At 40.1% G+C, this 13,253-nt stretch overlaps 1 protein-coding gene across 6 annotated transcripts; it reads right to left on the minus strand.

The window, feature by feature from the left end:
• Nucleotides 1-2,509: 2,509 nt before the first annotated feature.
• LOC120720391 lies at nucleotides 2,510-13,203 on the minus strand. Of its 6 annotated transcripts, XM_040010061.1 has the most exons (10): nucleotides 13,089-13,203; nucleotides 12,556-12,895; nucleotides 12,133-12,417; nucleotides 11,453-11,982; nucleotides 9,361-10,426; nucleotides 6,120-6,174; nucleotides 5,086-5,190; nucleotides 4,116-4,142; nucleotides 3,858-4,024; nucleotides 2,510-3,633 (listed from the first exon to the last, which is right to left on the minus strand). In XM_040010061.1, exons 6-10 carry the CDS (start codon nucleotides 6,160-6,162, stop codon nucleotides 3,625-3,627), a joined length of 351 nt encoding a protein of 116 aa, XP_039865995.1. In that variant the 5' UTR covers nucleotides 6,163-6,174; nucleotides 9,361-10,426; nucleotides 11,453-11,982; nucleotides 12,133-12,417; nucleotides 12,556-12,895; nucleotides 13,089-13,203; the 3' UTR covers nucleotides 2,510-3,624. The 6 variants fall into 6 exon arrangements, 1 of the variants encoding a protein (XP_039865995.1); XR_005692914.1 differs by lacking the exon at nucleotides 2,510-3,633 and having other exon boundaries at nucleotides 3,927-4,024; nucleotides 4,116-5,190; nucleotides 12,145-12,417; XR_005692913.1 differs by lacking the exon at nucleotides 2,510-3,633 and having other exon boundaries at nucleotides 3,927-4,024; nucleotides 4,116-5,190; nucleotides 9,361-9,974.
• Between the last annotated feature and the right edge of the window lie 50 nt (nucleotides 13,204-13,253).

The raw sequence follows: 13,253 nt of genomic DNA on the forward strand, positions 1-13,253 counted from the left end.
TTTGGAAAACACATGTATCCAAAATACAAAACACATCGGGTAATTGCAACCACTCAAATACACACCTGAAGGCACTTACTTGTAAAACTGAACACCAATTAGCCAACTACAAAAAGCCCTCAGTTTAGCCAATTCAAGAACTTTGCAAGCATGGATGGAGGGAGAGCAAGAAGAAGAAGAAGAAGAAGAGGAGGAGGAGGAGGAGGAGGAGGAGGAGGAGAGGTAGAGGTCGAGGTAGAGGTCGAAGAGGCCATGCACGGACCCATATTTCTGATGATATAAGAGCAACTTTGGTGGACCATGTCATCAACCATGGCCTGACTATGAGGGAAGCTGGGCAGAGAGTCCACCCACATCTAAGCTGCTTCACAGTGGCATCTGTAATAAGAACATTCCGACTAGAAAACAGGTCTGTCTTCACCTCTCTACCTTCTACTCCACTCAGATGGTTTTTATAGCACTGTTCTACAGTATATACCATTACCATATCAAGTGTACAGGGTATTGCAGGGTGCTAATGCTCCTTTTGCAGCCAAAGTGGTAGTTTCTGTGAAACATAGCATGATTACTTATATTGAAGTACAGTGTTGTACAGTGGATGATACAGTATATACAGTAAAGTACTGTAAGAAAAATAAGCAAAGCGATGACAATATGTGGTTGTATTTCTCTAGACTGACTCGAAGACCTTCTGGGGGAGGACGCCAACGCCTGTTCACACAACAGCAGGAACTTGCCGTTGTGGACCTAGTGAGGGCAGACAATGCCATCCGTCTCCACCAGCTACGAAAGCAAATACTTGCAGACAGGCAAGTGTTCAACAGCATAAACCATGTGAGCATCACCACCATCAGACGCATCTTGGGAAAACACAGCATCACCATGAAGCAGCTCTACAGAGTCCCATTTGAGAGGAACAGTGACAGGGTCAAAGGACTTCGAGCTGAATATGTACGGGTAAGTGTAACTGTCCTTTACATGTACAATACAGTATTGGTGAAATCCAGTAGCAGCTGAATATGTACCATATCAGTACCACATGGATCCATTCTGAGAGCTACACAGGTACCTGTGTGATGGGGTTCTGTATGTGTAGCACTGTAGTACAGTAATATGTTCTCTTGGCCATGGATGGAGTTGCACAGCCTCATGAATTCATTTTCATTGATGAAGCTGGATTCGACCTGTGCAAAACAAGACGACGGGGTCGTAATGTCATTGGTCAAAGGCAATTGTGCACGTCCCAGGGCAGCGCAGGGGAAATATCACATTGTGTGCCGCCATAAGCCTTCGAGGGCTTCTGCATCATCATGCAAAACTAGGTCCATACAATAGCCAACATATACTCACATTTCTAGATGCTCTCCATAACATAGTTGTACAGAACAGACCAGATCAGCCCAGGTTTGTTTCCATCAGGCTGCTCTGGTCCAGGCCTGGTTCTCCAACCACAACCAACTTGAAGTGGTATACTTGCCCCTTACTCACCATTTTTAAACCCTATACAGGAATTTTTTTCGGCTTGGAGATGGCGTGTATATGACCGCCAACCACATGCCCGCATGCCTCTTCTGCAGGCAATGGAACAGGCCTGCGGCGACATTCAGGTGACAGCAATCCATGGATGGTTTCGACATGCAAGAGGATATTTTCCCCGGTGCCTAGCGAGAGAAGACATTGCTTGCGATGTCGATGAGGTCCTGTGGCCAGACCCCAACAGACGGCGGGATCCATGAGCCCATGTATGCACAATTGTCATGATTTTTTGTGTTTACAGTATGGTGTTTTTTCTATTACTGTATTATGGTGTTTTTTGGTTTTTTTTGCTTTCTCTGAATTCATGGTAAATGGCCTGCATTTGTATAGCGCTTTACTCAGTCCCTAAGGACCCCAAAGTGCTTTACACTACATTCAGTCATTCACCCATTCTCATGGTACTGCAATGTACAATACTGAGTAGGCCTATTTGTTTTTTTGGTTGTTTGAAAATGTGTCTCCTGAAAATATGCCTTCTGAATAAACAATGAAAGACTGCAGTGTTTTATATAAAGTAGACTAGTGTGCTCCCCCTGATCTGTAAGTGTTTGCATATGATGCAAGTATGTGTCATTTTGTCAACAGTTACATTTTGACAAAGGAATGTTAGGTTTTGACAGCAGAGTTTAGGTTTTGAGAGTTTCAATTTGGCACAGATGTGAATGGTATATTTCCCAGTGTTGTGTCGTGTGTACCCAGAGGTTGCCCTTTGTTACAAATTAAAGTCTACAAATCAATGACATCACACTGGCCTATGTTTATTCAGTCTATGATTACATGTCAGTGAGATCTTGGAGCTGCCAGCATGCAAAGCTGCAGCTTTAGAATTTAGGCTCTAATCCTTTTTTCCACCATTTTTTTTATTTTTCTTCTTCCTTTGTGTTTCTCAGACATGTTTGTTTTTTTTTCTCCCATCATTTCCTCTTATTGTCCCTTTACATACTCTTTGCCTCGCTCCAGTCTACTGCCAGAGTTTCAGTATTTTATTCACTTAATAGCAGGACAGAATACCACATGACTGTGGCCTTGTGTTATACCCTCTCTGCTGCAGTGATGCTGCAGACAAACACAAACATTGTGATCAGACATTTAAGAAAAGCCTCTTACAGATGAAGGTCTGTGTCTCTTGACCTAAACACATAATCAAGTTAAATCTAATTTATGTTCATCAGTGCCCCTCACACTGTAACTTAAAGTAATACATTTGTTACTGATTAATTACAGAAGCACGTTTGTGAGCATAAAGATGTAAGCCTTGGACCATCGGGATGAAATGTGGTTGGGAAACTTAACAAGCATTGATAAAGCTTCATCAGTAGTTCGAACAATGCCTCAAAACCTTCGCTCACCACAGGTGGTTAGCAGACTGTGGTTGTACCATGCAGCCTAATAACATGCAGTAAATTGCAGGTTAAAGCAGTCTGCTTACACATTGTTAAACGAGGGAAGGGAACTAATGTGGCTGTCACATGACCCTTTTGTCCCATTTCATCCCAGCATTTGATTAAATTGCTGCTCACTACTTAAAACTGATCACACAAAACTACTTTTCTTCATCTTTTAATGATTACCAAAGTCTGTGAATCCCCAAATTGTTCAGTTGTTCTTTTCGCTCCCTATGAGGTCACTTTTACCATGTGACAAAAACAACACCCCACTGTACACACTTGAGCCACCAGCAACTTTATAAATCCCCAATAAAAAGCTGACAGGTTGCAATGATGTTCCAAATAACTTATTAAGAAAACAACTAAATACACAGAAAATATTATGAAAACTGGTTTATTTTATATCTCCTAGTTTGAAGTGAAGCAATAAAAACATGTATAAAACATCACAAACTGTAATATTATACAAATGCTTACGTCCTGCTGATGCAATGGAAACATCTTCCAGTGACAGTCTTCATCCGTGTGAGTGTGAGGAGGCTCCTAAACCCACCGACACAGAAGTGTATGTTCACAACTCCCTCTGTGCAGGTGGGGTCAGGGCCCTCCTCACCCTGGGTGAAGAGGGGTGGTGCTGTGGCCAGTCAGGTATGAAGTGCTGAGAGTTGATCTTTGGTCCTCTGTGCAGCTCTGTCCACTCTCAGCTGCCCTGCAAAGCAATAACACGAGAAAGACGTCATTTTAACACAAAACAGCATTTCCATTGTTGGTAGCTGCAGCATGTTGTTAATATGCAATTTTAAACTCAACATATACACACAATAACTATAAATAAACTTAAACCTACAGTACTGTAGGACGATGATTTACACCAGCTATTGGAAGGATTTAGTCTTCAAGACAGTTTGTAGCCAATGTGAGGTGATAACTTACATAGCTGGAACACAGCACCACTCTCCAGTTTGTCATTTGGTCATCCATCCTTCTCATCGGGTTGGGGTAAGGCTGTCTTCTGGGTGGAGTATCTCTCTGTGTTAGCTCCGTCCTGGACGTTGAGTGTCTGAAGTGCTGAATGCTGGGAGAGGACAAGTGTAAAGCACCTGAAGACAAAAAGACAAAGAGAAAAGCATGAATTCACAGATCACAGAGTTGTTCACTTTACTTTTCTTCTGTTATGTGTTTTTACCTTACCTCTGATCCCTGAGCCACAGGCTATACCTTATGTAAAAACAAGAGACTACAGTCAGTTCACGACATCATTTTTAAACCTTTTCTACTTATTTGTGTTGACATTAAGTACGGACTTACCTTTGTCCTGTATGGTGAGCTAGAGCTTGAGAAAAAAAATGTTAGTCATTTACAAACACTGCAAAGGCCAACTTAAACATTTAAAGCTTAAAAACAAGTTCTAACATAATCTAGTCAGAGTCGCTGTCATCAAGTGAAAGGTTAAAAGGCCTTTCCCAGAAGCGTCTGACACCAAAAGAACCCGAGGATGTTGAAGGGCCATAGAACGTGTCATCACTTACCTTGCACCTCTTTGCACTTACCTCATCAGTGCAGGTGTCTTCTCTGCTTCTCTTTGCTGAGGAGGTAAGAGCTGAGGTTGAAGGAGAAGCTGAGAGAGTAGCGGAAGAAGGAGCAGCAGAGGAAGGAGCTGAAGGAGCAGGGAAGGAAGCAGCTGAAGGAGAAGGAGAGGAAGGAGCTGAGGGAGCAGGAGAGGAAGGTGCTGAGGCAGCAGGAGAGGAAGCAGCTAAGGGAGCAGGAGAGGAAGGAGCTGAGGGAGGAGCAGAGGAAGCAGGAGAAGCTAAAGGATCACCAACCGGGAAGAGTGGGGCGTTGGCCTGGCCGAAAGGCGGCATGGCGAACGGGGCAGCACCTGGAGCAATAGGATGTCGCCAATCGTGCCAAAACGGCTCTGGAGGGAGCTCCTGGATGAGAGGGGAATCAGCTCTCTCATCCATGGTGTCATACCCCGAGTCGTCACTAGGCCAATCGGCCCACTCTTCTGAGTTGTTCCAGTCAGAGGAATTGTCAGTGTCTTCACTCACCTCTTCAACGTCCTCAGGTATGTAGGGAGGGTACTCACCTTCCTCTTCACTGTCATCAGGATCCTGTGCTTCAGGAGAAGAGGGTGAGGATGGGAGAGGGATATACTCACCATACTCACCTTCACTGACACGCTCGGTATCAGAGTCATCCAGGATCCTGATGACCTCTGGAAGGCCTTCTTCTGCAGGACGCTCAACCACGTAGTCGAGACGACCTGTGAGGAAACAAGTTTAAAATAACATTAAGAATGTAAATGGTAAATGGCCTGCATTTGTATAGCGCTTTTCTAGTCCATAGGACCCCAAAGCGCTTTACACTACATTCAGTCACTCACCCATTCACACACACATTCACACACTGGCGATAGCAAGCTACATTGTAGCCACAGCTGCCCTGGGGTGCACTGACAATGTAATAAACATCAAGTGCTAAAGGAACAGAGCTACATCTGTTAGTTTGAGCAGATGATGAGAGAAAAGCATTTTAGGCTACATTTATGTCAGACTGAATGACACTTCTACTTGTTCATGCAAGCAAAACACAGCTAAGTCAACTAAGTTCACATCATTAACTGCTATATAATAAGATATAGTAGTAGCATAACATAAGGATACCATTATTACTACTGTACTATGATTACTGTTTTCATATTCTTTTTTATATTCATTTATTTTTGTTATTTTTTATTATCATGTTTTGTAGCAGGGGAAAAGTTATAGTTTATTTCAATAAAGCCTTTGATCCAAGAAGAACAGGATGTTAGGAGGGGACCGGGATCTGGTGTGTTTACACCTGTGTGTTCTGACGTCATGACATGCTGAAGATGCTGTTACCACGGAGACTGATTTTGGGGCATTTTACAAATTGTAGTCCGTTAAGCTAGTTTTAACCAAATCATTAAAAAAGTGTCAAATTTGAAGCCTTCAAATCAAAGTAACACCTTTTTTTTCAAATTCATACACCAGTCCTTAATAATTTCTACACCTCTCCCGGAAAATTTAAAGCATACAAACATTTTACGGGGAAAAATCTTGGAATAAGCATATTTTAATAACATTAAAACTTGATATTCACACTGGAACTTATTAAATTATTACAGTCATTTAGTAGCTCTTAAAATAACTGAAGAAATGTTAAAAGTACCTGCAGCGAAGTCCAGGGGGCTGTCGAGTCCACGACGAGCCATCTTCAGGCTTTGCTGTATGAAAAACAAGTACAAACAATCCAAAGATGAAGTACTTGTTGTGGCGAGCAAGTCAAATCCGCTTTCAGTGGAATATTTTCCGAAAACTTAACTTTCCACAGGCTGAGGTTGGAGCAGGTCAAAACAAGTCCAATAGCAAGTGTAAAGGGACGAATGGAACCTTGTGCAGCATTTATATACCCTCCGCAGGCCATGGTTACGGTTGCCAACATTTTTCTTTTAAAAGCTAACAATAACTTAGCGTTCTAGCTACTCACTATGCTGTTAAACAGCTATATGTTAGCAATGACAACATTTAACAATGCTAGCCGTGCTGATTAGCAGAGGTGTGGACTCGAGTCACATGACTTGGACTCGAGTCAGACTCGAGTCATTAATTTTATGACTTTAGACTTGACTTGAAAAAATGTTCTAAGACTTGTGACTTGACTTGGACCTTTACACCAATGACCTGGGACTTGAATTGGACTTGAACCGGTTTACTTGAAAAGACTTGATATTTCACCCCAAATATAAAATTTAACATGCATATTATATAGAGATTGAAAATGTGACGTCATTCAGGGGTAAAACCGCAAAGGATTCTGGGAACTCGTGGCAAGCGGTACTAGCGCACGCAGGCTTTCAATTGAAATCACAGCGATAAAAAAGAAACACAAAAATGTCAAGAAGCTGTTGTATTATTAACTGCAATAGCCGGTCGCATGACAGCCACGGGAAGCCGACGGGTAAAGAGATCGGTTGTTATCGGATTACGTCGTTGAAGAGAAATTGTTCGAGCCATGTTTCCGAAGTAACAAAGAGGCGACGGGTGGCCTGGATTGCAGCCATTCAAAGACCAAATATAACGTCCCAGAACACTCCAGCTCACAGGTTAGTCTGCTCCAAGCATTTACACAAAGGTCAGTCTGCTGTTGTAGTTAATACGTCATTTTCATAACATAATTGGTGATATAGGTTACAAGCAAGTCTGGCGCTGAACAGAAATGGTCGCGCTATGCTCCTTTGTTTATTGTGCATAAATAGTGAATTGTCCTGACACAATATTGCGTTTCGCTTCTGTTATTATGGTACATTGACAAAAACATATACTTTTATTCACAGGATAAAACAGTTGTTTTGTATCACTAATTGCCCAGTACGATTACAGCATACAATATTGTTGTCACTGCTACATTTCTGTAACGCGTACCAGAAATTATTTCCACTGCTAATTAATTACCGTTGAGCTCAAAGGTCCTATTAATAAACGGTTAACGAATGTGTATTTATGACGACGATTTGTGAGACTGGTAAACTTATGATACGTACGATGGTCTTTCATTCTACACGGTGCATTTCAAGGTCCTGCACCCATCCGTCGGTAAACTGTACCTGGGCTTGTTGCAGTGACCGGAAGTTACTATCGTGCCAAACTAGGTATCCCCGACAGAATTTGTTTCCCCTGCGTCGGGAGCACACGCTGGACTGTCCAAATCACGGACAAACAGTATCCCGCATTGTTGATTTTTAGTTTACAAACACTTCTTATAATGACTAACTACTCCTGACATTTTTGAGATCTTAGCTCTTTATACAACGAAGTTATAGTGGGATACAAATAATATCAGGCTGGTCCTGCCACAATTTGTTCCCCCTGTGTAAATCACGGACAAACAGTATCCCACATTGCTGATTTTTCGTTCACAAACACTTCTTATTATGACGCATTTCTCCTGAAACTTTGGAGGATTTAGCTCTTTATATAATAAAGTTACAGGAGAATAAAAATAGTTATTAGCCAAAATGTTTATGGTTTATTAAAATAATCCCATCTGATACCCCGTGAGCAATAAATATATAATTTTCTGTTGTAACCCTCAAACTGAATGGTAATGTAATGATACTAATTTTTCACAAAATGAAAACATCAGTACTTCCTGCGTGCTCCCAGCACAGGGGAAACAAATTCTGTCGGGGATACCTACTTTGGCACGACACCGGTCCTACAACCGCATCCAAGAATAACATGCAGCTTATCTCAGAACTGTCGGTGAAAATTATTCTTGGAGCTAGGTTTAATTGAGCTGCATTTTAAAGAGGTGCAATTTCACAATTTGTGTATATTTTCTAAGTTCACTATTTTGTCATGTGTTGAGAAAAACACAGATTTAAAAATTACATGGTCTAATATTTACATTTAGCATATAACTGCAACATGCTTTTTTTCGTTTTTTTTTTTTTTTAAAGACTCGAAAGGACTTGAAATTCAAAATTTCAGACTTGTGACTTGACTCGGACTTTTACACCAGTGACTTGAGACTCGACTCTGACTTGCCTGACATTACTTGAGACTTGACTTGAGACTTGAGGATAAAGACTCGAGACTTACTTGAGACTTGCAAAACAATGACTTGGTCCCACCTCTGCTGATTAGCCTTATTAGGATTGCTTGAGGTTGTTTCCAGCTCTAGTGGTCATAAGCGAACTTAGTTCTGTGCCAGCTTTTAGCACGAAAATCAATCTTGTAAAGCTCACTATTAAACTGACAAAGCCTTAGAGCCTAGAAACTATGATACTTACAACTGTGCTATGTTTGTCTCATAGCATATAGCAAGACCCCATAACTGACCTTTGACCTCTTCTCAAGATTAGATAATGCTATATAGAGCTATTTTAACACTATGTTTCTTACTGCCATTGTTTGACAACATATAAGCATAAAGGAAATGATATATGGAGATTCTAAATATCAGGTTATTATGACTTTATTATAAACTTTACAGTAACAGTTCAGAACTATTAAGCAAGCTTAGTTTTGGAAAAATCCCATTTGTGATCAAATCTTTTTACTTCATATTTATTACTAAATAATTCAATAAATTATACTCAAGTACTGAATAGTCACAAAAAATAGTAATTATGCTGAAAATTATGTTAAAGTGGTTTTCGACTGAGCATATAAACAAAAGCCTGGGAAAAAGTTCTGTTGAACAACACACATATGTTACCAATATTGTAGCTGGTGTTATTTAATAATTTATTTTATTTGTGATACAATTTCAAACTTTATTAACCTTTTCAATAAAACAAAGTCTCCGATTTAATTATTCTGAAACTAAGTTTAAGCTTCCCAGAACGTTTTGTTGCAAGTTACATTACTGATATAGGAAATATAAAATGTTTGTATTGTTCACCCACAAGTGCAGTCTCTGGCTCAAACACAGAAGCTTATATGTTTGGTTGTCAGTCCAGACATTCCTAAAGAAAGTTGTCCTTCTTCAGCTCCAGACCTTTCTAGATAAAAATGGCATTAGTGAAGTATTTCAGTCTGGTTTTAAAACGCACCACAACACTGAAACTGCTCTTGTAAAAGTTTTTAATGACCTTTTAACTTTTACTGACTTGGGAGATTTTGCCATTTTAATACTGTTAGACCTCAGTGCTGCATTTGATGGGATTCTTATCGCTCGGCTTGAGCACCGTGTCAGAATCAAAGGGACTGCTTTGGAGTGGTTTAAATCTTACCTGTCCAACCAAAGTTTTTCTGTTAGATTGGGGGAAACATCGTCCTCAGAAGCCTCACTTTCTTGTGGGGTCCTCAAGGAGTCCAATCTTGGTCCAGTTCTCTTTTCTATTTATATGCTCCCCATGGGTTCAATTTTTTGAAAAACATGGGATCTCATTCCATTGCTATGCAGACGACTCACAGATTTACCTGCCACTGAAACGTGAATCTGTGAGTCGTCTGAAGGGTTTGCTAGATTGTTTGGAGGATGATAAGGATGGCATGGATGGCTTTTAACTTCCTTAACCTAAATGAACAGAAAACAGAGGTGATTGTGTTTGGTCCCTGTGACCACTGTGACTTTGGCCCTTTAGGAATTCATAATAATAATAATAAAAACCTTTGCAAGGAACCTAGGAGTGTTTTTTTGACTCTAATCTAATGTTTGATAAACAGATTAATGCTGCCTTTGCTGTAACTGCTCCTAAGCTCCCTTCACGTCAGGACTTCCCCAACATTGGACACTTTTAACTGACCATTCATCCTCCTCTTTCTCTCATTTTTTACATTCATCAGGTCCTCAGAGTACTCGTTCCATCTTCCCAACACACTCTTTTCACTGTTTAGCACATTTCCATCTTTATCCATCTTACTCCACAAATTGTCTTTTCCTTCGGGGCCGACAAACTGACAACTTTCAACATAATCCATTTGATTTCCAGCTTCAAACTCGTGATAATGACGGACACTCTCTTCACCCTGAAACAGCATTCATGAAATCTTCTTTCAAGATTACAACTACTTGATTTACAGTGGAGTGAAAAAGTCTTTGGCTTCTTCCTTATTTCCTTTTTTTTTGTATGTTTTTCACATGTGAAAGTTTCAGATCAATAAACAAATTTAAATATGAGGCTATTTAAAAAAACAAACATCAATCATCCAAACAATTTATTCAAAAAATGGAATTTTGAAACAAGTGAGCTGTAAATACAAAATTGCATCCATCCATTCGCTTCCGCTTATCCTTTTCAGGGTCGCGGGGGGCGCTGGAGCCTATCCCAGCTGTCATAGGGCGAGAGGCGGGGTACACCCTGGACAGGTCGCCAGTCTGTCGCAGGGCCAACACACAGGGACAGACAACCATTCGCACTCACATTCACTCGCACATTCAAACTTAGTGGCAATTTGGATTATCCAATTAACCTATCCCCACAAGCTGCATGTCTTTGGACGGTGGGAGGAAGCCGGAGTACCCGGAGTGAACCCACGCAAACACGGGGAGAACATGCAAACTCCACACAGAAAGACCCCAGCCTGATGATGGAATTGAACTCAGGACCTTCTTGCTGTGCGGCAACAGTGCTAACCACCGTGCCGCCCTACAAAATTGCAGTTGCACTAAAACACATTTTTGCATTGTCCAACTTTCTTATCTCTCGTCTGCTCTCACAGTGAGTCACACACATTTGTATTTACAGAGCACACTTTGACAAGTAGTCTAAACTCTGGGTGAAGTGTGTGATCACACCGAGTCCCAGCTGGTTTGAGGAGCAGACTGAGTCTCTGCAGGGTTTAAACTCAGTCCCTGGAAAACAGACACAGTCCAGTTATATCTGGATGAAAACTGTTTCTGTGAAGGCAGTTTTGTTTTTGTTAACACTCCCTCAGAGAGGGACAGCTGGTTCATGTTTATTTAATCCCATTATCCAAAGACACTTCTACATCATCATCCACAGTTATGGGTCAGTTTTAATTTAATATTGGATTATTGAGATTTGTGCTTACTGTGGTTTCATCCATCTGAGCTTTGTTCCCTAAAATGAGAGAAGAAAGTCAATTTCAGTTTCGTTTTAAAATTCAAAATCATTCAATCTTAAATGTACCTTTATGTCTTGTCCTTATATTGACTGTTGCAGCAGTTATTAAAAGCGCTGCTAATCCCACAGAGACAACAATGAACCTCAAAGAAACAAAAAATCTGTCAAACACAAAAAATGTGATTATTAAAATTATTTGGTTGCAGTTTTCTGTTCTGTGTAAATTCCTTTCTTTTAAAAATGTAACAGCATTTTATTAATAAATGTGCAAATTTCTGTGATATGATTTGTATTTAAAAGTATTTATATACAAAGTTAAAGTGAGTTTTCATTTGCATATCATTTCAAAAGCTCAAATAAATTTAAAATAAACAGATATTTATGCAATCAGCTTAATCTTCAGTCCTGCTTTTGAAGGACTCTTCATTGTTGGGGTTGTTTCTGATTTTGTGCTTATTTCAGTTTTTCTGGCTGGATTCTTTGTTGTTTTTGTGTCACCTGAATAAATGAAAAAGTAAAAGCACAAAAGTTTTTCATGTTTCTCATCTGATGTAAACATGAGAAACAATATTCTACTTTCACACTTGAAATATTTAAGTAAATGTTTGATGTGATTTTACTTATATTAACAGCTGATCCTGATCTCACCTGTTTCCTCACCTGATGGCTGACGGTCGAAGGTAAACAGCTGCACTCTTCTTGTGTTAGTGTCAGTCACTTCACATTTCAATATTTTATGACGTGATGAGTATAAATAATTATACTTCAGAAAAGACACAGTGGCAGCGCAGTGAGTCTGTGAAGTCACTATTTCTTTGTTCTCTTTGTCCACATCTCGACCTTCAAGCAGCCACTTCACTGTGTGATGACACTGTTCATATGTCAGCACAGAGCAGCTTAACGTCACCGTATCAGTGTCCTTATGTTCAGTCACTGGTGAACATAATGTAACAAAGTGAGACAAACAGAGCGGAAATTAGTCAAGTTATCTTAATCAGTTTCAGTATGATTATTGAACATTTTATGTCCTGAAAAGATTTGAACTGAAAATATTTTGATGTAAATACTCACAGGTAATAACAGAGAGACGAGCCAAAGACTGATGAACCTGAGTGTGTTTAGATGGTGTTTCCTCGACTTCATATTGTTGACAGTAATAAAGACCAACATCCTCGACTGTGAGCTTCTTTATAAGCAGAGAACAGTTCACTGTAACTCTCAGTCTGTCTGATTTAGTTTTAGCTTGTTCACCAATCTGTCCAAGTGTGATCAGCTCTACTGTTGTTGGTTTGTTTCTCAGAGTAAACGTCCACGTAGTCCCATCACAGTTATTTTGGTCGTCTAACACATTTACACAAGGCAGTGATGTCATCTCCAACTTTCATAAACATGGAGGCTTCAGTTACAGATACTGTTGAGAAGATTGAAGAGAAATATGATAGACATTAGAATACAGCACTTTTACAGTTAGAGTGAAGATATTTTAGACACAAGTTCATAAACAGAGCATGCTCAGCTCTCTTATTTACTGTAAAGGTTGTTGACTGTAATAATATGAACAATATTTAGTTTGACTGCTATTTAAATGTTTCCTGTATTCTTACCTGCAATTTGAATCATCAGCATCAGACATGAAAACATTTGAATCCATCTGAATTCATCCATCGTGCTTCTCTGTCTCACTTCTTTCTTGTTCTTGATCTCGACTGTCACACCCTCTGAACTGTTGACTCTGTAAGACTGTTTGTACTTCCTGTCATCAGTGAGAT

This window comes from Simochromis diagramma, unplaced genomic scaffold (genome assembly GCF_900408965.1).
Source record: "Simochromis diagramma unplaced genomic scaffold, fSimDia1.1 OVJJ01000582.1, whole genome shotgun sequence".
Classification (NCBI taxonomy): domain Eukaryota; kingdom Metazoa; phylum Chordata; class Actinopteri; order Cichliformes; family Cichlidae; genus Simochromis; species Simochromis diagramma.

Coding starts and splice junctions, on each gene's coding strand:
- LOC120720391 (XM_040010061.1), bottom strand. CDS start 6,162: ATGGCTCGTCGTGGACTCGACAGCCCCCTGGACTTCGCTGCAG. Junction 5,191..6,119: donor CCCCCTGGACTTCGCTGCAG/GTACTTTTAACA, acceptor GTTTCCTCACAG/GTCGTCTCGACTACGTGGTT. Junction 4,143..5,085: donor TGTCAGTGAAGGTGAGTATG/GTGAGTATATCC, acceptor TTTTTACATAAG/GTATAGCCTGTGGCTCAGGG.